Below are 27,498 nucleotides of genomic sequence, written 5' to 3'. Positions count from 1 at the left end.
TTCACTGCATTCCTCTGCTAAATCTTCCTGTCATAGGGCTGATGCTGGGCCAAGACCTTATTCTGCCTGGAAACACAAAACCCCGCCGTTCTTTTCTAACCTGCACAACTCAGCATTCTGCAATTAAACATAATACACAGCTTCTATTACAGCATTATAGAGATATGACATAGCCATTGCACAACAGGAATGTGACACAGCAACATCCAGTGCTCATCAGGGTTAAGTGCAATAAGCCATACCTTGTACTGCAGCAGAGTATCTTCTCATTTCTTAGCTGACTTTGCCCTTTCTGTACATGGAACACAAACTTTAATGTAAAATCCTGTGAGGCCTGCTGAATAGACAGGGATGACATTGCCACACCCAACAAGTCGTGTGAGGAAGTATTCTGGATTTAACACCATGAATGGAGAAATCATGAACACTAATTACGGGGTAGTTCTACAGTCTAATAAGGAAGGAACACCACACAGTGAAAAACTTCGTCATAGATCACAAAAACACTCCATCTGCTCAGCTCACAAGCAGATCCCATCCAAGCTGTTGTTTTTCTTGCCTCTCTACTAATTTATACACCAATACATGCATGCATACAGTTGCATGCAAAATGTGTACCACCCCTTGACAAATTATATATTTTGCTACAACTTCATCATAGATGCAGAATTTTTTAAATAATGAACGCAAAACTCCGATATGCAAAAGTACTGTCAAAAGACGGCGGCTTTGTACTGTAGTGGTCTCAGATGAATGCAGTAGTTTCTAACCCACTTCTCAGGTAGGGAAACAAGGCCAACCTACCCTGATAACACAAACTGTACTGATGAATTTGAGACATATGGCAGCAGTACGGAGTATAATACTGATTTAGTTAATCCACTGATGTGGTGGCTGTGGCACAGGTGGTTGTCTAGTAAACGGAGGGTCACTTTATTTCTGGCTCCCCCTGTCCAGTCCAAATGTCCTTGGACAAGATACTGAAGCCCAAATTGCTCCCGATGGCTATGACATTGGTGTGTGTATGGATGAGCTTAGTATCATTATGAGTGCTTGAAATAGAAAGTGCTGTAGCTCTCCTGATGAGCTGTTGGCACTTGCATGGCAGCCTCTGCCATCAGAGTGTGACTGTGTGTGTGTGTGACTGTGTGTGTGACTGTGTGTCTGTGTGTGTCTGTGTCTGTATGTGTGTGTGTCTGTACTTTGCCATGTTGGCCCAGCCTCTCGTAGCAGATAACTGCATCCTCCCAGAGCTCCAGCTTCTCATAAGTGAGCAGAGCTGAACTGGTGCAGCCGAGGTCTGTCAGCAGGCTGGCCAGCTGTTTCTGTAGAGAAGGAAAGAAAGGAAAGACTAAGACGCTACAGTCATGATAGCAGCTTTGCAATGTTGAAAAAAATGTTGACATGTTGATCTTTGGCAGGTATAAGGGTTACCATGTTGACCATCCTGGTTTAGCCAAAAGTATTTTAGTGTCAGAATGTTCAGAAGATACACAACCTGTGAAAAGTGAGTCCAGTATTTGCTTCAGTGAGGTGAAAGAATCTCTCATAATCTGTGCTCACATTCACTTCTCTTAAGTAAAAAAACAAACAAACATGTGACACACATGTGCACGTTAACATTTGCTAACCTGCACTAAACACAGACTACAGCTGAAAGTGATGAAAGTATCATGAGGGTTTTAGGTACTGGGTGGTAATATCATTACCTATTCATTATAACTGTTCAAGTACATAAAAGGTAGACAGGAATGTCAAATTTGACCTGATGGTGGTGCTACAAGATATCTGTCTGTTTGTATCCAATAGTTGTTGAGACATTTTCTTCAAATGTCAACCTGCTGCTGACATTCAAATCAAAGTGAGGGGATCACCATCATCAGTAGAATTTATCCACCGAGGACCATGAACACATGTACCAAATTTATATTTGTGATATTTCAATCTAGACCAAAGCAGTGGAACAACCTACCACCAGTGAAATATCGCACATATGCATTGGCACATGTTAACGGCCTAGTATGTGCCAATGCAAACATCATTTCCGTTTCCAGATGTTGTATGATAATAACACTGTTTAGGTTAACATTTTCTTTTAAGAATTTTAGTTGAAATCATTCAAAGAAATTCATAAAAACACTTCTGATGTTACGTCAAAGACATCAATGTATTGTGTTGTCTCATAAGACCATTGTGTACTATGCGCCACATGTAAATATACATATTTTATGATTTGAAATACAAACTGTTTAAAAAAAAAAAAAGCGTTTTCTACCTGGACAGCCCATCTGGGCGGGACTTGACAGCAGTAAAAGACTTTGAGCCGCTCGGTCATAGGACAGTTCTTGTCTTCAAAGTGGTCTACTATCGCCTGGAAGAGGAAAACAGGAAGTTAAATTCTACAGCTAGGCCGTTCACAGTTGCTGCACAAACAATACTGTATTACATCATACTTTGATTATAGTCACCTCATGACTGTGACTGGAATTGGACATAAACCAACATTTTCCTATTAATCAGATGTCGATCCAATTCAAACCCAATCAAAATGAGAGAGAGAGAGAGAGAGAGAGAGAGAGAGAGAGAGATAGAGATAGAGATAGAGATAGAGATAGAGATAGAGATAGAGATAGAGATAGAGAGAGATAGAGAGATAGAGACAAATGGTGTAACCCACAAGTCCTTTAGTTCTCCAATAACCTGTAAGGTAAGCCCTTACAGGCCAGAAGACTCTCTGCAGTCTTCAGAAGCTCTGCTGTCTTTAAACAGTTAAATTCTTAAGTAGAAAAGGTGAATAAATTAATGATTGAATGAATCTTTCCCTATGAAAAAGGTTGACAGTAATGCTGATAATTGGGCTCTCAATGAATATAGAAAGACAATCACCCAACATATCTTCTTACCTGGGTTTGCATCATGGCTCTCTCGACACATCGGGAGCTCCCTTTTTCCAGCTTGGTCCTCAGGCAAAGTGCCGTGACTTCAATACCCCAAAATTTAGGCTGAGACAGAATACACTGCAGAAAGATGGGGGAGAGACAAAGAGTAAGATCATCTTTTAGACCAGAATTAGTCATTTATGAGTTTAAGTGTAGTCAAGGCTGTCCCTTCATAAAAAACTCCAAAGATGTAGTTCTGCAGCCTGTAGTTATGATAACACCATAAACCTGCAAATAATATTAAAGAGTGTTTAAATAATATCCATTGCTCAAATAGCTAGGACTATCAAATAAAGCTGTGTCAGTAATAAAAATTATAACCACACTAAACTATAATGGCAAATTCAGAATACTGTACATTTACACAGCACTAATTATATGATGATGTTAATAAAAAAAGACAGTGGTGGAAGGGTTCTTCTGGAGCATTAAATTGTCCCCAGATCTTCAGGGGGTTTGTGTTACTTTTCCTGAAGTCTGTACAAATAATTAAGATTTTTTAAAAAAGGTAAAAAACAGTAAACAGTAATTTCAGGTCTACAATCTTTAAAACCAAGTTGAAAATATGACTATGGTGTGCCAAAACTGATCCACAATTCCTCCAGTGCCAAGATTTACTGAATTTGGATATCTGGTTGGGGGTAATTGAGAAATCGGCAGTAATCTCTCCAAAACAAGGAGATAGTAGATGTAAATTCAATTTAAAATGCAAGAATCATAAACAGGCCCTCATTCTCCAAACGTGTCAGAGTTGCTTCATTGCTGGAGTGTTGTTGAAATGGCTAGAACAGCACAAAAATACAAGATGGCTGGCTTCCGGTTGGGTTTTGGGTAGTGGGTCGAATTTTCTTGTATATCGGTGAAATGTGCCACATCTTCGGCACCACTGATGTGGCACATTTCATGGAATAACAATAATAATGATGATGATGATCTGAGCAATTCCAATAGACCCTGCTTTGGCCCTAATAAAAATGTAATACATTTTTTGCAGCCATTATCAAACCACATTACCCATAAGGTATAAATACTATAAAGCACTATTTGACTTGACTGTATAATTAATCAGTGTGTATTTTAAAAGGCCAAGAGTCATTACATTTCATTCCTAACTCCATATTTAACTCTATTATAAAGTATAATTATTATATTAAAGAATGAATTAGTTCATTAATTTCAGTATACAGCTAGACTTAGCACCAACATTTACATAGCCAATTTTAACAGGAGATGGGATCATTTACCAACTAAAACTAACTTAAGGTTCAGGTCAGTCTCCTGAGTTCATTCTAAATATCATACTGAATATGAGCAAGATCTGAAAAGCTTCACAGCAATAAACAGTGAAACTTCACACCCCTCTATGGACGGAGAAACATTTAATCTGAAAAAATACAGTGAGAAACAGTAGAGATCATGAAAAAGCACAACCTGGTGGAATACAATGATGATACATGAAAACTAATGTGCCTTTTACTCTCTTTCCCCACAATTAAAGTAACACGCTTTACTAGCTGCTGCTGAGCTCTGTAGTAAGAAGACAATCAGATGTCTTCAATGAAGCCTGTTACAGCCTCAAGGTCTTCACCTGTGTGCTGTGTGATGATGTGCTACTGTAATGCCTGTGACAGCTTCAGATGAAATGATTGAAGGGAAAAGGGACAGCATGTACATTGACAGGAAGATGACTCTAGCTTTTTATGTTTAATCAGTACAGGTTATACAACAGTGACTTACATATAGTATATTAATGATGATGGATATAAGCAATGACAATGCTACATGGTTTTAGTTGAGATGAACAAACACTAATGATGTTTGTGGATGCTTAGGGACTCCTGCTGGAGTCATTAACAGTAACGTGTTCTATATAAAAAAAAAAGTGTCCTACTTATGCCATTATTCCTCCAGCAGCATCAATCCCTGAAGAATTAAAATATAATGATGAGGCAATAAGCGCTCTAAAGAATAAATGAGACATAGAGGTTTGGCGGTGGTAACCTGGGATGATATTCAATCATTATTAGGGTTCATCAGCAGTATTATCATTTGTCTTGTGCTGTGGCTTAAATTGCCATGAATTCAGGAAATGCATCATTACTGCACACTGTTTATACCACAGAGTGGTGCTGGTTTACTGTGTGTTTTTTTTTTTTACACATTGGTTATTAGCTCTTCTTATGGATGAGATTATTTGGATCACTTCTCATGTTTTTGCAGATACACACCATTCCAATATATTTACGTCCAAAGCATATATGCTTCTCAAAGGTGCCATTTCTTTTCTGTTGTATGAAGATATTCATCAAAATACAGGTACATGGACGCCCCTTTATATATAGCAGATAACTAAGGGTTTGCTTTAAGTGGCCTGTTGCGTATGGTCTGTCATTTTTTAATGTAAATAGGTATACCTTATACTACCAATACAAACTTTTATTCCATAGATCTGCACTTCTGCTGAATGTGTGTGAAAAGCCTTTAAGGAAAGCTTGGGTAATAACAGCACTACCTCCAGGTGCTCCTGCAGGAAGATTACACAAGTTGCAGATCGATGAACAGCCAAACATGTGACAACCATCTAACCAGCCTGCAGATTACTGGATCTACATGTAGGCTGGGAAGATGCCTGCTCACAGAGCTGGCAGCTTTCCCATTCCATTTAGTGACAATACAAAATACACTTCCAGCCCATTGTTTAAAAAGACGTCACATCTATGATGATGTCAAAATGTGATGATGGTGTGGAGACCTTTTTGAATAAAATCACTTGTATGGTATGTATAATGAATCCAGAGGTGGGGGGATTCTGTAAGCCTCAACTAAGACATTCATAATGTGACATCTGTTGCCTTATGGACTGATGTGGACTGACAAAACACACCATCCTTTCTGATCCCACAGGGTGGATGGCTTCTTACAGATTCAATAAAAGTATGTACAAAAAATTAAAGGAACAATAAAAGTTGCTTTGCACCAAGTGTGCAGTTAGTGCCTAAAAAAAAAAAAAAGGAAAGACCTTAATGATCCACTGACTTTTCTTCCAGCACCATCATCATGTCAGAACTTAAGCCTGTTCAAAACTTGACATGACCAAATAAATTAACAAATGTTAGCATTGTAACACGCTACACTAAGATGCCTAAACTAAGGTGTACATGGAAAAGTTAGCATTTAATACAAAACATAGATGTTTAATGTTTAAGGGTCCAGTGTGTAAGTTTTCAGAGTATCTATTGGCAAGAATGGAATATAATATTCATTAGTATGTTTCAATCAGTGTATAATAACCTGAGTGAGCAGGTCCTCTTCCACAGTCCACCATGTTGAACCACCATTCTAGTAGACTAACCAAACACTGATCTAGATATGGGCATTTACTTTTTATGTGAATTTCACAGCCAGAGTTTCTCCAACATGCTTGGAAGGAGAGGGTGAGACATGGGAGAGTGTTCATTTCATTGCAATCTGCAACTTCACTGCTTCATTCCACTACATCCTACACACTGGACCTTTAAGATTTAATTACAGTCATTAAAACACCATCATTTTTCAGATAAAAACCTGTCCAAATAATAAATGTTGACACAGCCTGGTACAAAAAACACTGATTGACAAATCACAGGAAGCTTGTTTGAGCGAAACAGGCTTCATTTAGCCCCTTCAGCTCCACCCACGCTCCACCTCTTTGCCCATTTTTAGATCAGCCAGGGAGCAATGGAGCCCCCACACAGAGCTTCACAGTGGTTCTTCATGAGCTGGATTTTTTTGACTGATATCAGTCACATCATTTTACTAGGATGAAAACTAAAATGGAAAAGTATTGTCTTGGAACAAACATATTCATACATTTATGTTCTGAGGTTCAGATGCCACTATTGACTCAAGGGGGTAATATTTGTTGAAAATCGGTACAGAGACAACAGGAAATAGAAAGTTTTGGCATCAAGTTTGTTTCTTTTTCTTTTAATTTCCTGTCCGCTCTTTTTCTAAGCATTCTCATCAGCCTGAAATGAGCCATCTCTCTAACCCTCAGTGCTTTCACAGAATACTGACAATTACTGCTCTATGACGTCTGTGGAGTAGTGGAGTGTCTCCAAACAAGCTCAAAGTTGGTGAGAAAAAGAGCCTGGTTTTGAATTACATTGTTTAGTCATTTTGTATTACAGAGATGGGAAAAAACAGCTGGGACTAAATGTACCCAGCCCTGCTCTCTCATGTCGTACACAGGATCTGTTACAGCAGATGCAGAGCTTGATGCACACAGTATCATTCACTTCACATATTAACATCAATATTTAAAGAAATCCACATGCTGTATCTCTTTGGTGTTTGTATGACTTTTGTATTAATTTAATAAAAAATATTTAATTTCACAATAGAAAAGTATTTTTTGTAGCAGCAGTGTTTCTATGACATTTTTGCTACCAACTAACAATACTTACACTAAAATATGATCAGTGCAATATGTGGGGGCTTGGTACATCACTTCAGTTTCTTACAATGTGGACATTTGTCATCACCACATCTGGACCTATGAAACAAAGACTGCCAACACTAACCAGGCTCCTCCTTTCTATAATGCAGACTGAATGTAACACTGAGTGTGCAGGAGTAACCACTGAGTCTGTGACACAGCTGGAGAGCACTATGTTGTCTCAGTCAGGACACTGAAATATATAAATGTGTTTTGCTTTTATAGGATTTGGAATATTAGGTGTTGTGCACCTTTAAAGGTCACTAGAGTGCAGGGAATGCCAACGGGATGTATCAGTATTAATCTATGCATTATCATCCCAACATAATAAGCTGTAGTTATGTGGCTGTGCACAATGTGATTTGTCCATTTACCACTGAAGAACCTGATAAGCAGTTTAAACTCTAAACTTTCATGAAAACAGTGAGATGCTGTTTGAGGTTGTCGGCGCTTGTGCACAGTTCTCCTTCAGGTGAGTCATTTCATCAGCTCTGCACAGCAGTTTGTCTCATTTCAGTTTGTTCAGGTGCCTCACTATAGAGAGGTTCAGCTTAGTATTGATGATAAAATAATAATATGCTTCAGAAATAAGATGAGTTTAAAAAAAAAAAAAATTTCAATCAGGAAATAACTTTTTATTTCTTTGATTAATGACAGCTTTATCGAGGCCGGTGCTGTCTGTCTGTCTGTCTGTCTGTCTGTCTGTCTGTCTGTCTGTCTGTCTGTCTGTCTGTCTGTCTGTCTGTCTGTCTGTCTGTCTCTCTCTCTCTCTCTAATCATTGGACACAAATCAAATCAAACTTTATCATGTCATTATATTTTGCGGCATAAATTGCAAGTCAGACTCAGATTTAGAAGCTGGTACATGAACTAAACAAAGTGAGATCACACACACAAGTAGATGATCAGAGCTTAGTCTGTGAATCCACCTGGATAGTCTCTGCTTCAGAGACATTTCAGGCTGTCTGTGGAGGTTCGACCCAGTGTCTGATTGGCGGCCGGAGCGTGAGGAAAGCGCTCCTCGCTGCCCACTGTGTTTGTCAATATGCATCTTGGGCTGCAAGTGCTTTGTGCACATATATACGTCATCAATGGGAATTTATCGTTTTTATCATGGGATGACATATTCTTACCATGGGTAATGTTTTTGACATATCGCACATCCCTAGTGTCTATATATGTTTGATGTCTGTACCAAGAGAGCAAAGTGTAACCAGAAGCAAATTCCTCGTGGGTGTTCACATACCTGGCGAATAAAAGGGATTCTGATTTTTCTTAACAGCCACATTTGTCTGGTAGAGTATCAACATTTTGTCTATGAACTCCACCTGGATCATTTGATGGTCTGATCTGGATCAACTTCTCTGCCAGAGCCTCTGCTGTGTTTTTGTCAGAGTGTTCAAAACTGGTTTCATGGTTCATGAGTTATTGGAAACATGCAATAACTGACCACATGGTGGCACTCTAAGTACCATTGTTTTAGTTTGTAAAGCACTTTGACATGAGGCAGCTCTAAATATGAATATGTTAGGAGTTTTACTTTAGAGCTTTTGAGATTTCGCTTGGAACATCTAATTCAGAATGAGTTTATTTATTTAGAAATAAATAAATGAATAAATAACAATGACTTACAGACGTGAAGGCCAGGAGTTCCTCTTCAGTCAGTCTGTGGACAGGGTTATTCTTCTTGAAGTCAGTGCTGCAAGACAACACTCTTGGTCAACAGTATATACATTATAGTGTATACAGCTTAGCTAGCTGTATTTCTAAGGGTGCACTTCAGTTGTGTCTGTCAAAGTCACAGTTCACAATTTCCACCAAATGTAAACAAAACACGTCAGCAGTGCAGGTTCCTACCATGTACAACCCTGTTGTCATATTTCATAGGAAATAGCACAAAGACGACTTATTAAATGGCATCAAATTCAAAATGGGCATATCAATTTCGAAAAACAATTTCTCAAATATGTAGCTTCAATGTTCTGAACGCCATCACATTTTGTTTATATGTACATTTTATACAGCGGGACAACTTTTGGGGGTTGCATGATGTCACTTTTAATCCTGGAGCAGCATGTAGGTGTGCAGTCCAATCATTTAGAACCTTCTACCTGAGCTCAGCAGGAGAAATGGCTGATATCTGGGTGAAGTTTTTTTTTTGTTGCACTGTCTGGTATAAATGTTTTTCGATGTTCTCCGCCTCCACCCTGACCCATTGTCCAGGTAGAGTACAATGTTGTGAAAGTAGGAGGCTGGACTAAGAGGTTCATTAGCTCTATTTATGTTCAAGTTGGTGTACAATGATTTCAGTCTTTAGGATTTGGCAGCATTTCTCCTGATGTGACAGATACCCTGATAAAAAAGTTTGAAGCTGTGCAGTAGACTTACCAGACACCCAGGATGACGGCCTGCTCCTCAGCGCTGAGGTCAGGCAGCTCATGCTGGTCTGGCTCGGCTAAATTGATCTTATCCAGAACTGTGTCATCACCTAAATTGTAGTTCTGCATGGAAACATGGAAACAGAGAAGGAGTCAGTTGTCTCCATACATGCTACAGCCATAAACCATAGCACATGAAATCAACTGAGAGCTGCCAAGTGAGACATTGTGTTTTTATATTCTTCAAATGGTGTTTTTGCAGTTGTATGCTCTGGTTGTTTCATTTATTCTAAATATTCTCATTTATTTTTACCCTGCTGAATAATTCAACACAATCTCGAAAGGGAGGTGCCAATAAAGGATCTTAATTACATATTCAGATCACCACTGGCTCCTTTCAACACTTCTGCTCCAAGCTTCCTCCAGATGTCTGAGCTCCTCACCTTATCTCTGGGTGAGTCCCACCATCCCGCAGAGAAAGCCACATTGTTTCAGCCACTACTCAAAGCTTGTGACATTGTGGTGTGGGCTGGAATGTTGGAATGACTTTTGACAAACATAGCACGACACCTTGATTTTACATAGCAGCTGCCATATTTCATCATTTACCAAACTGTTTTGCCCATTCTCATTCTACCATATATATCCAATCTACAACAAATCTGAGCCATCTAATTTTACAACTAAAATTCTAATGTTCTTTCTTCTATGTATATTCCATAATGTTTTTCTGTAATCAGTTTTTTCTATGTATGCCCCATTTAAATGTCTTCCATTTACTGCAACCACATTTAGATTAAAATCACACAGCAATGTGCAATCAAGAGTATGAATCACTTAAATTCTGCATAAGTGACCATGGGACGAAGCCCAGATATTACTGTGGACTGTGCAGTCTCAGTGGATATTATGCAGTCTCTGATGGACAATTTTATAGGTTGATTCAGTGTTTTTGATTTCATATTGATAAAATGTTTTCTTAAGGTGGCCGTCTTTAGTGTTTGTTGTGAACAGGATTTTTTCTAGCATTCACAAATTTAAAGATGTTTTAGTTTTACTTAGTGCTAAACTAGATGACAGCACCCAGCAGTGGAAGGTGAATAAAGCTGCTGGATAAACACACACTGCAAGCAAGAAGGGCCTCAAACACAATTTACAGTAGGCACAGTAGTATGCATACATCGTAGCATCCACTGAACCCAGGTCTGTCCATCAGTTTGCCACGTAGCGTGAAGTGTGATTTAACAATCTGAGCTGCTCCAAAGTGCAGTTGCAGCATGTTTTACACAACTCTAGCTGATACTTGCCATTGTGTATGGTGATGTGAGGCTTGTGTGCAGCTGTCCGGCTATGAAAACCCATTTCATGAAACTCCTGACACACAGTTTGTGGGGATATTGCTTCCAGCAAATTTCAACAAATTTCACTCATCATAACACGTATTAGAGTTCCACAGACACTCAACTGAAAAATAAAACGGTTCAAAGAAATAAAATAAGGGCATCAAAACAGAAGCTCATACCTTGGGCAGGATGGCCAGAGGTGTAGGGGTAGGACTGGCCTCATTATCTGTCTGGCCAGGCTGGCCCTGCTTTCTCTTGACCTCGAGGATGAGCTGAGCCAAGAACTTCTGCTGGAAATGTGTCCGTTTGCCAAGAGCACCTTGATTGACAACATATCAGAATCAGAAATACTTTAATATTCCCAGGAGAAAATTATTTTAGTTACAATACTCTATACTAAATACAGTTTAAGTTAAACAAGTAATCATCAATTACGATTAATATATAGTAATTGTCCGTGTACAACATAACATACAATCAGTTATTACGATCACCAAGGCTAAATGGGTTTGCAAGGTTCATTACCAAGTATGAAAGTATCTTGTGCTTGTCTGCATTTTCAATAAGTGACTCAATTATTTTCCAAGACTTTACCAGTTATGTTGATATTTAGCCCTGAGAGCTCCTGGGCCCTCTTGATATGTTCCTTGGCTGGCTGGTACTCATAGTAGGTCAGACTGGTGTAGACACACTCGAGGTGGAACTGGATAGCCAGGTTTCTCTGCTCCGACAACACAGACGAGCATTTCAGCACTGTAAAGAGGACAGAAGGAGTTTTGAATCACTTCTTACAATCCAGTCTTCAGATGTAGTTTTGTTTGATAGATATAAGACAACAGAGCAAACCATTCAGATAGTCGACAATCTTCAAGTCAAGTGTTTTTTTTTTTTGTTTGTTTCATTGTCACAATAAAACAGCCTCAACTTTACACCTGCATTACAGCACAACAACTCTTCTGTCTGTATAGAGCATATCATGAACTTTGGAGCACGTTTAGGCTGCAAAAATGTGATTGAAGTGTAGAAAAATAATACTGGTTTCTACTCAAGCCTGAATAAAAATCAGCGATTTCAACAGGGCACCACTGGTACTGGGCCAGCCTGGCCTAATCCCCAACCCACTCAAGCCCTAATGATAATTGACTGCATTCGAATAGAGCTTTCACAGGAGTCACTGCTTTGTCCTTAAGAGCATGGACAGACATCCAAGTTGTCCCCTAAGCACCATGTAAACAGAGTACAACTGCACTCTTAAGTCCAAGTGGAAAGAACTGAGGCCCTGAGGTGACACATTAAAAAGACAACCAGAGCATGGAGGTGATGGTGAGGGAGAATCAAAGTTTGGTCTCTCATCTAAGCCGTCAACCTGTCTCTTAAACCCCATGCCAACCAGTCTACTCAAGGATGTTTTACCTCTAGTTAGCCCTTCTTTATTGGATAATCTGTCTTTATTATCGGGATATGTACCACAGTCCTTTAAAGTAGATGTAATCATATTATCCATAAGAACAGTTTATTTTAAGGATTTTCAGTCAGGATTTAGTGATGAGTGCATCATAGCACAGAGACCGCATTAGTCAAAGTTACAAATGACCTCCTAATGGCATCAGACAAAGGACTCATCTCTGTACTTGTCCTGTTAGATCTTAGTGCTGCATTTGAACCATTGACCATCAAATTCTTTTACAGAGACTGGAACATCGAATTGGCATCAAAGGAACCGCCCTAAGCTGGTTTAAGTCGTATTTCTTAGATCGATCTCAGTTTGTTCACGTCAATGATGAATCCTCCATGCATACCAAAGTTTGTTATGGAGTCTCACAAGGTTCTGTACTAGGACCACTTCTATTCAGTTTATATATGCTTCCTTTAGGGAACATTATTAGGAATCACTCTATCAATTTTCATTGTTATGCTGACGACACCCAATTATATTTATCGATCAAGCCTGATGAAACCAATCAGTTAACTAAACTCAAGCATGCCTTAAGGATATAAAAAGTTGGATGACCTACAATTTTTTGATGTTAAATTCAGACAAAACTGAAGTTCTTGTAATTGGACCCAAACACCTCAGAAACTCTCTTTCTAGAGACTTAGTTACTTTAGATGGGATCACCCTGGCCTCCAGCTCCATTGTAAAGAATCTTGGAGTTGTTTTTGATCAGGATTTGTCCTTTAACGTCCACATAAAACAAATTTCGAGGACTGCATTTTCCACTTACGTAGCATCGGCAAAATCAGACACATCGTGTCTCAAGCAGATGCAAAAAATCTAGTCCACGCATTTGTTACTTCAAGGCTGGACTATTGTAACTCTTTGTTATCAGGCTGCTCTAATAAGTCTCTTAGGACTTTGCAGTTAATTCAGAATGCTGCTGCACGTGTTCTGACAGGAACCAAGATCAGAGATCACATCTCCCATTTTGGCTTCTTTGCACTGGCTACCTGTTAAATCTAGAGAGAATCCTTCTCCTTACATAGAGTTTAGGTCGGTCGGTGCTGTTCCTCAATCACATGCACACAGCACACTGCTTACTACAGGACTATTGAGGCCCCTACCTGCACAGGTGATTTCTGTACCTGGACGACACTTTAGAGCCCAGAGCACACAGAGACTATTGAAGACACACATTTGAGCTTGTGGACTACATAATATTGTTCAATAAAATAATTAGATACTAGATATGCATTAATGGACATGTCTCATTAATGCATGTAACTAACCAAACTTCCCCGGAGTTTCTGTGCTCTGTCGTCCAGCAGGTTCTCGTGGATCGTGGCTGCTGTTGTGATCCTGCATGACGTCCACTACACATATTATTACTGTCATTATTGTTACCATATCTGCTACTGTGGTGATTTTATCATTCATTGTAATTCATTGTCATTTTATCAGTCATTGTGATTCATTGTCATTTTATCATTCATTGTCATTTTATCATTCATTGTGATTCATTGTCATTTTATCATTCATTGTAATTCATTGTCATTTTATCATTCATTGTACAATATGTTTGTGTTGATTTGTTCTGTACACGTGACATCTATTGCACGTATGTCCGTCCTGGGAGAGGGATCCCTCCTCTGTGGCTCTTCCTGAGGTTTCTTCCACCTTTTTTCCCTGTTAAAGGTTTTTGTGGGCAAGTTTTTCCTCACTGGAACCGAGGGTCTAAGGACAGAGGGTGTCACTCCCTGTACAGATTGTAAAGCCCTCAGAGGCAAATGTACTTTGTGACTTTGGGCTATACAAATAAAATTGATTTGATTTGATAAAGTTCTACTTACAAATAAATCTGTTGACATGTTTTTTAATTGTTTTATTTTGCATGTCTGCTTATGACAAAACTAAATGTTTAGATTTATGTTTGGATATGATACAGTTTGTTTAAATTACCCACAATTTACAGTTAATGCCCATACATTTCCATAATTCCCATGGAGTTTCTGATTTGGAATATTTCCCAAATTCCCAGGCTTAACTTAAAGTGCCCCTTTGCAACCCTAGTCCGTTGTTTCACCACTTTGGTCCAGAATGAAACTCTTGACAAATATTAGATGGACTCCCATGAGGTTTTGTACACACATGCCCAAGAAGAGAAATCTGAATGACTTTTGGTGATCCTGTAACGCCTTCTAATGACAATTTGATGGACTACCATGAAATTGAGTTCACAAATTTGTGTCCCTCTAAAGAGGCATCAGGATCTGCCAGTGAAGAGTGTGTGCAATAAAACAGGTGGTATGTTGATTCTAAAACGCTTTTATCCAAAGTGACTTACAGAGAAGGGAACAAACAAGGTACAGTGCAATAAGAAAGCGTGCAACAATAAGTGCTATGAGAATTCTTAAATGGGTAGCTTTCTCATGTCCAGTTGTAGATAGTGCTACGAGAGAAGGTCCTCTCTGAAGAGCTGGGTCTTTAGGACCTGCCTTGAGAGAACAGGTGGCAGAGCAAGGTGTTGCTAATTGGAGGAGCACAGTGGTCGTGAGGTAACATATGCCTGTACAAGGGCATTCAGGTAGGTAGGTGCAGTACCTGGAGACAACTTTGTAGACGAGCATTAGCACTTTGGATTTAATGCAGGCTGTAACAGGTAGCCAGTGGAGCTCGATGAGCAGCGGGGTGATATGTGACCTACCGCGTTCTGGATCATCTGCAAAGGTTTCACTGTGCAGGCTGGGGAGCCCGTCAGGAGGGCTTTACAGTAGTCTAGACTTGAAATGACCACAGCTTGTGTCAGGAGTTGAGTGGCGTGTTGTGTGAAGTGAGGTCTGATTTTTCTGGTGTTGTAAAGTCCTAAGTGGCATGATCAGGCAACTGAGGCGACATGATTGGAGAAGGTTAGTTGGTCATCAATCATAACCCCTAAGTTTCTCCAGACATAGGGAGTCAGTTTTGATGTTGATGTCGTGGTGTATAGTAGGTTTGGCTGGGAGGACCAGCAGTTCAGTTTTTGAGAGGTTCAGCCGGAAGTGATGTGCCTTCATCCATGTGGCGATGTCTCAGAGGCAATCAGAGACCCATGCAGAGATCGAGGGGTCTTTAGGAGGAAATGACAGATACAGCTGAGTGTCATCTGCATAGCAGTGATAGGAAAAGCCACGTGAGTGGATAACTGGACCCAAGGAGGTGGTGTAGACAGCAAATAGAAAGGGCCCCAGCACTGAGCCCTGGGGTACCCCTGTGGTGAGGTGATGCAAAGTGGACAACTGTTCAAGCCAGGATACACTGAATGAGCGCCATGTCAGGTAAGATTCAAACCAGGAAAGAGCCAAGCTAGAGATGCCCATGTTAGAGAGAAGAGAGAGAAGGATGCAATGGTTACTGTGTCAAAGGCAGCTGATGAGTCAAGGAGAATGCTGCTCTGGCTTCTTTTAAGGCTTCTGTCACAGATAACAGAGCGGTTTCAGTCGAGTGACCGCTCTTGAAACCACATTGATTCAGATCAAGAAGATTGTTCTGTAGGAGGAATTCTGAGAGTTGCTTAGTGACCGCCTGTTCAATAGTTTTGGATAAAAAAGGAAGAAGTGAGACAGGACGATAGTTCTCGACCTGAGCAGGATGATGTAACACAGTTGTAAGGCCGGTCCCAACTGTTTTGGAACATCAAATTCAGAATGAGTTTATCACTTTGAACATCTTATCGTTACTGTATTCACCTAAACAAAAAACATGGTCTACAAATCACTGCTTTCTGGTTTTATTTAGGTTTTGAGTGAGTCCTAGTGATTTTAATGGTTACAATGTGAAGCTTTGTACCATCTCTCTATCCTTTACAGCAGGCAGACATATACAAAAAGGTATTCACGAGTTCTTCTCTCACTGAGTGATTCAACTATCCCCCTGAATGCTGTAGAGAATTAGATTCAATCAGTGTGAGCTGAAATGAAGAAACATTATACTGCTGTGTGGCGTTCTGACTACCAAGAGTTCATTTAAGCAGTCAGATTAACATGATGAGCAGCACCAGTAAAAAAAGAGATCAGGAAATGAAGCCAGCAACTTCTCCACATCATCATAGAAACATCATGGCAGTCCCTAACTAAAGCTGTGGAACACTAGGAACAAGAGATCTGCATGCTTTCCACAGCACATCTTCCTCACCTCTATCCTCACATCACCCATGAAATGACTGTGTGGATGTGCTCCTCTGGAATATGGACTGGGCTTTTGGGACCCTGCACATTCTGCTCACCCTTCACACTCTGTTAAGTGTCACTGAAACAAACACACCCTCTGCTGTCAAACAACTGAATCCAGCAAGCAATATTCTCCTGAAACATCCTGATAACAGCCCCGCTGGTTTCCCACACTAAAAAAGGAAAGGAGAGTTGATAACTATTATTATAGTGACAACCAATAACAGCCTCAGGGGTTTCATTTCCTCAGTGCATTGTGGTCAAATGCAACCAGCATCACAGAGAGAGTAAGCCCGGATCTTTAAAGTGGATCAAACTGTCTACATACTTCATACAAAAGGTAGACAGACGGAGTGTGAGATCTATGCAGCTAAATCCATCCTTTACACCAAAGTGTTTAAAACACAGCTGAAATAAAGTCTCAAACTTCCCAATGAAGAACAAATACATAGAATTTAGTTCAATTAAATGAAACAAGAATCTAGAATTAAAACAGTTACAACAAATGATCTGTGTCACAGCAGTTCAAGCAGAGATTCAGGGTTCCAGCAAAAAGTGAAGTTGTTGAATCAGGCTCCACTTTTACCATCATTCAGTTAGGTCCTGTGTTGACCAATTAAAAATGTGAGTGTCCTGGTGGATTGCATTATTTCTGTTGTGAACCTCATCAGGGTCAGAATATTCTAAACATCTGTGTAGAAAGGCAGATTAGAGCCATAAACAGCTCCCTATGCAAATATTATAAAAGTTTGATGAGCTATCAGGACTTTAAACCTATGTGTGGCAACCAGGGCTCATATTAGCCAATATTCTGTCACTTACTGAATGCTTGCAAGAATGACAGAAAAATCTGAAGGCCGCCCATCATTTTATCAGATTAACACTGAGGGTGATTTATTATTATTATCTATAATATGAAACCATTCACAAGCTGCACTGTCAACAACCAAAAATAGACCACCTGCCCAGTTAGTGCTGAGTGTGCATGTTAGTTAGCTATTGTTTAGTAGTCTTGTCTTTGACCTCACTGTGCAGCTGGCTTTAGCATTGCATTGGTCAGATATAGAACTACATAGCCCAGGTGTCCTTAAATGTGCAGCTATGAGTGAGTTCCTTTAGGAAGCCCAGTAGTGTGGTGTGGTTGATAAAAGAGATGAAAAACGAGGAATTGATGAGGTAGAGGATGGAGGACATGCAAGTAAAACTAAACTGAACTTTTATCAGCCAGCAGCAGCTGACGTTAGATGGAATCATTTGAAGTGGCTGCATGGTCGGGGTCTCTGTTCAGCTGTTCTGTTTGTGGCTTTAGAAATGCATCAGCTTGGATTTGAAAATTGTGTGCTAAAGGTTTTGTCTGTAAGCTTTGGCTGTTGAACTGCAAGCAGCATAAAAGCATCATCTATTTTTATATAGAATAATTTATATAAAATATTAAGTTAACTTAATAACTAATTAAAATTATTTTGTTTGTTTTTGTTTTAAATTACATTTTAAACAGTTAAAAATATTTTGAATAATAATATTTTCTTTCATCAATAAACTCTAGGCTACAACAAACAAAGTCATTAAGACATTTAAATACTTTAATTACTGTAGAAGAATGTATGAACAGATGAGCAGATTCATATGCTGTAAGCTAAAGTATCGAGTAGTATCAACGTCTGTATCTAAGTACAATTCAATAATATTTTCACTTATTTACATATTTAAGGGAACATGTGCTGTGGGCAGTAAATGAATGTGTTAGGATTCTGGTTGATCGATGCTTTGGGCTCTCTCACTTTAGATTTGAGTACTTGAGTATTTGGAGTTTGTCCCATTCAAAGATCTGCTTTTCTCTTTTCAGAGTTGTCACATCAAACTACTTTCAACTCTTCTCACTCACTGAACTGAGACACAAGGCTCATCAGAACTGACACATTTGTATGGCTAAGTAGCATCATGTGAGATGATTCATAACGTAAATCAGTGTCATAAAGGATAGAAAAGCTGCGCTGCTTAAAAAAAGAAACACTCCGGTTTCTCTCAGAGTGCGAGCACATTAAATCTGAACTCCCATGCTCTCAAAGTGTGGTTTATTGTGGAGCCCTGCTCTGATTAACAAAAAGGATCTTACTCTTTAACTAAAAAGGTCCATTTGATGGTCTATTCTAGAATGCTGTCTGACACTGAGTAACAATGCGAGCCTGTCAAAGAGCTTCTGTACTCAATACACTTCCAAAGATTGTTGCTCCCTTTGTCACTGAGACAGAGAAACACGGAAAAGTGTCCAGTGTAAATCTGCAGCTCTGGGTGCAACACAGAAAAAAACAGCTACAGTCAATTCTTGACAAGTGAGTCACATAGAAGCATGAGGCTGTTGGACACCATGAATAACAAACCTGAACCAAAAATACAGAAATGTATGTGTACGTAGATGTCCACATTATAGTGCTCACAGACCTTTGTCTATGCTGCTGTGGGCCAAGTCAAGGAGCTGTGGGGAACAGGCCTCCAGGATTTGCTGGTGCAGGTTGATGTAGCGTAGAGTCCACCAGGGCAGCAACTGAAAGAGAAATATGAAAAAAACCCAGAAGAATCAAATAAGACTGAGTGACAATGATAGACGGACCTTTCAGTAATAAATGAAATGAGTAAAGGAGGTGATGGAAACACTAAACGCAGCTCTGATGTATCATCAAAGATTAGATGAGCCATAAAAAGATATAAAGTTGAGTTCAAACTGTGTGGCTGTTTTAAGGTGCATAATAAGGAGGAACTTGAACAGAAACACACTAATCGCTGATGTTTTGGGGCTGCGTCAGCTACAGCAGCACTGGACACTGAGTCAAAATTGATGGCAAGATAAATGCAACATATTATGTGCAAATGTCTGAGGACTTTTTGCATTCATCAGCCTGAAAGCTGGGCATGGGACACTCTTGGACGAGGCCAAGTTGACCCTTCGGTGGCTACAACAGAAAAACGTGCTGTTCATGAAACAACCCACGAATTTACAGGACTATAATGCAAACTATCATTGATGCTAATTGTAAAATTAGAGAGTTTCAGTTTCACTGTGAAGCTAACATTACCAGTTAAATGTAGAGCCGTTGTCACGTTATTGAGACTTCAGTCAGATATCAAATATTATTCTGTGACACACATGCAATTGACAGTATTTGCAATGATCAGACTATAGCTGGATATTATTGAGTAATATCCTTGCTTGATGACACACATCAGCATTCATCTGTCAGATTCTTTTCATGTAGAAACAAGTTTAATTCACTGGTACAATAGCACATATGGTATTTATTATTGATGCAGGAATACTTGAAGATTAAACATTTTTATTTGAAATAAATCTAATACAAATGTGTGTTAAAACGGATCAAAGTTTTTTGGGAGGGTATTTAATATTAAATAGATATATATTATAATACAACATACTCTGAGCTCAGGTCAATAAAGAAAGAAAGTGGCCCCATTAGCTCAAACATCCAGAGAGCATGCTGGAGCGTCGTGCTGACCACACATTTAGTGTCTGACCAGAACACAGAGCGGGAAGGAGAAAGTGCTAACGTATGTTATATTTGCTCTTACACCCTTCATCCCCTGTGCCATCGTGTCCTTGTTCACAAATAGAGTGGAAGTGAAGCATGTAAACAGCTTATTTATGTCAGGGATCCAGCCTCATTTCCAAGATGAGCCCATCCTCTGTCACATGCTCACATGGACGTTTAATTGTCTGTCTCAATCAATCAATCCCCTGTTCACACACACACACACACACACACACACACACACACACACACACACACACACACACACACACACAATCCTTCCATCTCTTATTCGCTGTCTCCTTTTGGACTTTTTGGGGTTCAAAGTGAACACAACTCATGCTATCTCACATCCTTGTCTGCCTTTTTGTTCTCTCTAATGCCTCTGTCATTAATGTATGTCAAGAACAAATCCCAGTTCAATTCAATTTTATTTATATAGCACAGTACAGAGCAGGTCTAGACCATACTCTTTATAACAGTTCAACCATGAGCAAGCACTTGGTGACGGTGGCGAGGAAAAACTTCCTTTGAACAGGCAGAAACCTCGGGCAGACCCAAACATGGCTCATAGGTAGACAGTCATCCACCACCACCGGTTGAGTTAAAGAGAGAGAGGGGCGGATAGAGGGAGGGGGGTTAGACAGATAAATAGAGAGAGATAGAGAGAGTGTAATGGAGATATGGTAACAATAATGACAGTAATAATATATGTAGTGTATATCCCAGTGTAACACAGTCTCTAAAAATATGGTCCACTTTTAGAAACTACTATGGTTGGCAGGGTGGCTGTTTGTTTGCTCTTGTTTGTCACTGACAGTAGGAAGAATGGAAGGTGTAAGCGTGACGTGACCCACAGGTTTCTGCAGAGCTTAAAATATGTGATGCTGGCAGCCGTCATGATGGCAGTCCTGCTTTTTCTGCCTCTCGTCTGATTTAAAAATCGGCAAAGACGTGGATCATCAAGAGACCTGATGAAGGCTGAATGACACCTGGCTGCTCAAACAAGCCATCTGTAATAAAACCCACCTGTCAATCAAAGTGACTATACTCTTAATCCTGCATAACTTTAAGCCTTAATATCATTTGAACAGGTGAGTTGTATATAAATTCACCCTCAGTACAGTTGTCATGAACAGGGAAATTAGCTACAGAGACCAAAACTGTTTTTTGTACCAGGCTGTAAACATGTTTATTTCTGCTGTGACGTTGGACAGGTTAATACAGGAGTTCTGGAGCCAGCCACTTTTTGTCACTTCTGCATTGACTTAATTTTCCAGCTATGGAGGTTGATCACAGTCAGTTCCTCCCTCCGTCCATCATGGATGACTTTTATGGTATTTGGATCAGAATAGGAGAGACAACATGAAGGCCCTCTTTATAGAGAAATTATTTCCCATCTTTGCTGCGGAATAAATTGAACTGACCACATTTTTTTTCAGATTTCTCCAGGTTCAGAGTTTTATTAAAGTTAATCCACCCTCCTTTCCTCATTTGCCTGATGAGTCATGAAATCTGTTTTCCTTTGAGCCTTCAAAAAGCTGTGTTATATCCTATGTTTAGAATTTCTTAACCAGTCTATGAAACCCGTGGTTGGAGGCTCTGTGATCTGCATGGGAGGATCTAGGATGGTAGAGTGTTGGAAATAAGCCCTAGAGGCATGGTCTAATTCTCTGTCAGATGTTTTTCAAATGGTGAGTCAGTCAGATCCCACGAGAGAACAACAACAATCTGACTGGAACTGAACTCAAAGCCACAGAGTTTGTCACAGTGACTGATTGTTCTCCACTGAAAAATCGATACACTGCTCCTCTTACTGTGACCATATATTGTTCCTGTTGGGTTTGTGTCTGGTCTCTAGGATACCATGTTACATGTGCCTTCCAATTTTCATGGTGACGTGTCATTGTAGCTCCTCGTCAGGGGGGGTGCTATCGAGACATTTTGCCACAACCATGTCTATGACCTCCATCAGAATTTAATTTTCACCATTGCTAACGTGTGTCACATGTCTGACCTTATGTTTAGACTTACCTGGAGGCTGTCCATCTTGGAGGAGCACTTGGTGAGAATAACTCTGGCCAGCAGGATGAGGAAAGGGTTGGAAACCAGGCTGTACACAGACTCCCCATCCAAGAGCAGGCTGGAGTGGATAGCATCAACCAGGGTCTGTGGGTCAGACATGAAAACAGAGTCTTCTCTACTCAAATGAAGTTGTGTAATTTCATCTTTTATCTGAGTTGTGTTTACAGAAGAAAGAAAAAAAAAAAAAAACACCAGTACTGGACTTTTGATACGGATTATATATTTGGCACAAGAATGAATGAAAATTCAGATAATATGATGGGCAGTAATTGTAAACATAAATGTTTAATGTTTAAACTGGGGCAGCGTTTAGCTCAGTTGGTAGAGCAGCCACCCCATGTGCTGAAAGCTCAGTCCTTGCTGCTGAAGCCCAGGGTTTGAATCTGACCTGTGGCTCTTTCCTGCATGTCATTCCCCATCTCTTGCTCCCCATTCCTGTCACTCTTCAGCTGTCTCTAACAAATAAAGCTTGAAAAGGCCCAAAAAAAAAGAAAAAGAAAATGTTTAAATTGAGTAAAAATTGCATCTATTAATATAAAAATGTTAAGTAAAACAAATCTGTATGCATACACCCTCCAACAAACCAACTATTTTGAATTCAGAGACTCACAGCTGCCTGAACCTCCACCGAGCCTGTGAGCTATTCTGTCTTTTAAATTCTATCAAGATGTTCAAGCTTTCAGGTGACTTCTTTATTATTTGTTGTACTGATGTTTCATAGGGAGGCTGCTTTCAGTAAAGTTACAGGTGTTTGAAGAGCAGCAGAGCTCCTTTAACATATAGGACAGTGTGTGATGTTTGTGGGCAGTGTGATAGAGAAAGAGAAGCAGGTTAGCAACAAGTTTGTAGTTAGAACTGTAAATGTACAGAGTAGGTTAGTGTTTTCCAGATTGTTCAGGATGTGCAGACACTGCAGCTGTAACCACACATCACTGCTCCAAACAGTACATCCTCATTGGCCAGTTTCCCCATGGTTAAAGTGTGGGCTTATCAGAAGGGCCATTTAGAAAAGCATCCACATGAATTAGACTTTTTCTCTTGTCCCTTGATGAATCACCTCCACATGTGGCCGTGCTGTCATTGATGCATTGATTACTTGCTTTATAACAGAAGCTCCTTGGTGTGACAGCACAGATAGATTATTGATGTCAGAGGGATTACTTTGATAAAAGAAATGGCTCTCTCTTCTGGTGTAATGGCAGTGTGAAACGCTCTCAGCACAGAGGTGCCTGGAGGAAGCAATCTCCTCAACTCGATGCAATTAGGACCCCAGAGATACTTCATTACTGACACAGCTGTCAGTCTATAGGTCTCTGTGGCTCTGCTCTGGCTCAGCTCTCTTCATACCCCAATGTAAATTGAACTTTTATCACAGCCAGTAAAGATGATTTAATATTTGCCAAGGGTTCAAACATGAATATATAATATAATATACAATGGATACAATCAGTACATGTAGGAAACACATTTACATCATATTTAAGTATAGTCAAGTCAAGACAATGAAATCAAATATAAAGAAATGATTCCATTTATTTTTCTATCATATGTATTCATTTTTTCATTTATGTTTATGCTTCCACACAATGTCCTCTAAGATAGTCAGGCTGACAACTGTGGTGAGGTGATTGAACATGACTCTGATGTGGATCATATTTTACGCAGAAAAATGAGGATAGAAGTGAAAAATTACTCATCTCTAGTCTACTGAACTTTGTGTTTAATTGTGAATTTATGCCTATTTATGTTTTACTCTCTGGTGTGTTCTGGATATCTGGAAAACATATGTATGAGATGTCAAATGCTGAATGGAATCAATACAAAAAAAGTTAATTACAAAAAAAAGAAAAGAAAAAGATAAAACTGACTGGCTATTATGTAAACTGTTAGCTTGCCAGCTACAGCTGTGAGAGGAGAGAGTGATGAAATGGTAACATACCCTAGAGGAGAGCAGGGCTGGGGGCAGCAGGTCAGAGACATGGATGGAGACCGGAGGACCAGTCCAGTTACTCTGAGCAAACATGTGGAGGCAAGAGATAGCCAGCACCAGAATAACCAGCTCCCTGCAGCAAAAGAGACAAGACACACATTTAGACTTAGTGGACTGATAGTGGAGAGAAGAGCTGAGAGATGAAGAAGGTTTTCAGGATTCAGAGAAGCATTCTGTGGTATTTACAGATGCTCCCACAAGTTTCTGGAAAGGTTTTCTAGCTACCACCTTACAAAAAAAACATCCACAGACCACTGACATGCATTGCTGCATTTCTGCATTAGCCTCAGACAGTGATGGGTGGCTGTGGCTCAGGAGGTAGAGCGTTGTCCTTGGTCCAGATACTGAATCCCAAACTACTTTAGAAGGCTGTGCCATCAGTGTGAATGTGATAAGTTTCTTTTTGGGGAGCATATTAGCACCTTGCATGCCAGCCTCTGCTGTCAGTGTATGAATGTGATGTGTAGTGTAAAAGCATCATCACGGTATACACAGTAAGTGTAGTCCATTTAGCATGGAGGTTTATAGAAGAGAGGAAAGGATGTAATCATGAAGAGTGGAGAGGAGGAACAACATGAGCTGCAACAACATTTCCTCACAGACAGAGGGAGAAGGTTCATGTAAAGCCATCCTTATTAAAAATGAATAATTCACGACAATGGGAACAGAGGTGGTGGATGGAAAATGAATAAACAGTACAACTTTGTGCACTTCAACACCTGAACCAAACTCATTATGGCAGGCTCCCCTCAGCAGCAGCTGAAATCAATTGCTCTGTTTCAACTTTTGAGAGAGAGACAGAGAAAGACTGAAAGACTGAACAAACTGATCAAGGGGTCCAGCTCTGTCCTGGACTGTCCCCTAGACTCCATAGAGGAAGTGGGGAGAGGAGGAAGTTAGCAAAGCTGACATCATGAACAACTCCTCTCACCTCCTGCATGAGACTGTGGAGGCCTTAAACAGCTCCTTCAGCAACGAACTGCTACTCCCACCATGTAAGAAGGAGCTCTACCACAGGTCCTTCATTCCAACAGCTGTCAGACTCTTTAACACCAGTATGACTTCATGACTGTTTCTATATATTTCTGAATAATTAATCAACCTTCTGTATATGAGCTACTGTGACAAGTGAATGTCCCCACTATGAGATCATAAAGTCTATCTTATCTAATCTTATCTTCCTCTGCCTGCTGCCTTGGCTCCGCAGCCCCTGTGAAATGTTATGTGTCATGTTACTTTACAATCCCATTCATGGAAGATCACCACTACAATGACATAATACACAGGTATAAACTGCACCAGGAGAAAAAGCTTTTCATGTTTTGATACAGTATGCAGATGTGACCAAAACATTTCATTTGGCAGGATTGAGGATTTTATAACACATCAGAATCAGAACCCAGGAGAAAAATTAAGCTTCAGCTTCATTTTATGGACCGATCAACATGGTCACTAAACTTTTACCACCGTTGCTATTCCTCCACAAAACAAAAATCTGTGATGGTTACAATCCAACAATATATAATTACAAGATGTTAGAGAGATATTCAGAGTCTACCAGCTGCTACAGCCAGTTAAAAACACATTCAGGAAATCATCTAGTTGATTTGATACCTGGGTCCTTCCCCGCTGCATTACCTGTTGGTCTGGTCATCATCACTGGTGCCACAAGTAAGGTACAGCAGGATCCGTCTCTCCAGGTAAGCCTCGATGTCCTCCTCCTCAGTGCAGCTGCCATCTCCAGTCAGCAGATCTAACACCTGGGGGCTCAGCAGGACCACTTCAAAGTCCCCCTCCATCAAAGACTCCAGTAGAGAGCAGGTCTCTGAGAAAGCACAGGTTAAAGCTCACATAGCGTTCTTAATCTTATTTCAACATGTCTACAAAGAGTGCACTGATAAGAGACAGACTTTTCTTTTTTATAAGGTTTTATACAGTAGCAGTCAGAAGTCATATTGTTTTTATGTAGAAAACTAGATTCATTTGCAATTGTGCAGTTTGACAATTGACAATTTTAACAAACTGAATGCAAATACATCAAGAAAACCTATGTAAAGTTAAGTTAAGTGGATAACAGACAAAGTGTTTGTCTTTAATTAGGAGTTCTGAAGAAACTCGGGGTGTTCATGTATTTTGTATCATTTCTCCTGCAGCCTCCCAACACAGCCGGGCAGGCAAGGTTCAAAGCTCCAGTCAACATAACAATCCATCGGCATTCATTTGTCAGACATTGTTTTGCAGTGATTTTTAAACTAACCGCATATTCTCAAGGAGTCAATGAGCACATGGAACCATTCCCCACAGATACAATCATAGTGTGTGAACGTTTGGCACTCCCACACCGCTGTGCACTGTGCTGTGTTGAGGAGGCAGCTGAGGAGGCAGCTGAGGAGGCTGATGGTTGAGATGGTCAAAGATTCTGATTTACGAAAGGACAGGGCAAGGCTGCTGGGCCACTGCTTCCTGGCCAGCAATAATTGTGTTGCTCATATGCTCGGTTCAACATCTCCCCGCCTTTCATTAGCTTTTTATTTGAAGAGGGAGAATAGCTCGGCTCATTAGCACTGATTGCTTTGTGTAGCCCCAGTGGAGAGAACAGAGACAGAAGAGGGAAGGAGCTGGTGTTCTGAGCTGCATAATGAAGAAACAGAACAAAGTGCCTCCATGAAAGGTCTCATACATCCACACAACAGAAGGTCAGTACTGACAAAGCTGTCACGTCATTCCATATGCGTGAATTCATAGTTACGATGGCTTCAGTGTTCATCTACCATGTAGAAAGTAGTAATAATAAAAACATTGAATGAGAAGGTGTGTGTGCTGTATGTAAATGTCTCTAAAAGCATCAAGAGATTGTAGAATCCAAACTGTTATGAGACCAGTGAATGAAGCAGAACTATACTATATACACTAAAGAAAACAATACTAAAATACTCTACGGAGCCAAACTGTAGACTCATGCAGATCTTTTAAAAAACAAAAACGTCAACCTCGTGGTGGTACAAAAAGAAAATGGGATGATTCTTGTGGCTGAATCCCACGAGACGCGCAGACTCTGGGATTCAGACTCTGATCAAAGGCCGTCTCTCAGTTCAGAG

At 40.0% G+C, this 27,498-nt stretch overlaps 1 protein-coding gene across 1 annotated transcript in view; it reads right to left on the bottom strand.

Annotated features, from left to right (window-relative positions):
* The window catches only part of ttc27 (tetratricopeptide repeat domain 27), a 41,193-nt gene that overhangs the window by 10,776 nt on the left and 2,919 nt on the right, over positions 1–27,498 (bottom strand). Inside the window, exons 2-12 of the mRNA XM_010743791.3 lie at positions 26,039–26,225; positions 24,350–24,473; positions 22,360–22,494; positions 19,223–19,325; positions 11,732–11,890; positions 11,317–11,456; positions 9,805–9,917; positions 9,049–9,115; positions 2,904–3,017; positions 2,276–2,371; positions 1,203–1,325 (exon numbers count right to left, since the gene is read on the bottom strand). Of these exons, the coding sequence (XP_010742093.1) occupies positions 1,203–1,325; positions 2,276–2,371; positions 2,904–3,017; positions 9,049–9,115; positions 9,805–9,917; positions 11,317–11,456; positions 11,732–11,890; positions 19,223–19,325; positions 22,360–22,494; positions 24,350–24,473; positions 26,039–26,225 (1,361 nt within the window). The remainder of the gene's footprint in view (positions 1–1,202; positions 1,326–2,275; positions 2,372–2,903; positions 3,018–9,048; positions 9,116–9,804; positions 9,918–11,316; positions 11,457–11,731; positions 11,891–19,222; positions 19,326–22,359; positions 22,495–24,349; positions 24,474–26,038; positions 26,226–27,498) is intronic.

The sequence above is a fragment of the Larimichthys crocea genome, chromosome I (assembly GCF_000972845.2).
Source record: "Larimichthys crocea isolate SSNF chromosome I, L_crocea_2.0, whole genome shotgun sequence".
Classification (NCBI taxonomy): domain Eukaryota; kingdom Metazoa; phylum Chordata; class Actinopteri; family Sciaenidae; genus Larimichthys; species Larimichthys crocea.
This window is presented reverse-complemented; position numbering and strand designations above follow the sequence as displayed.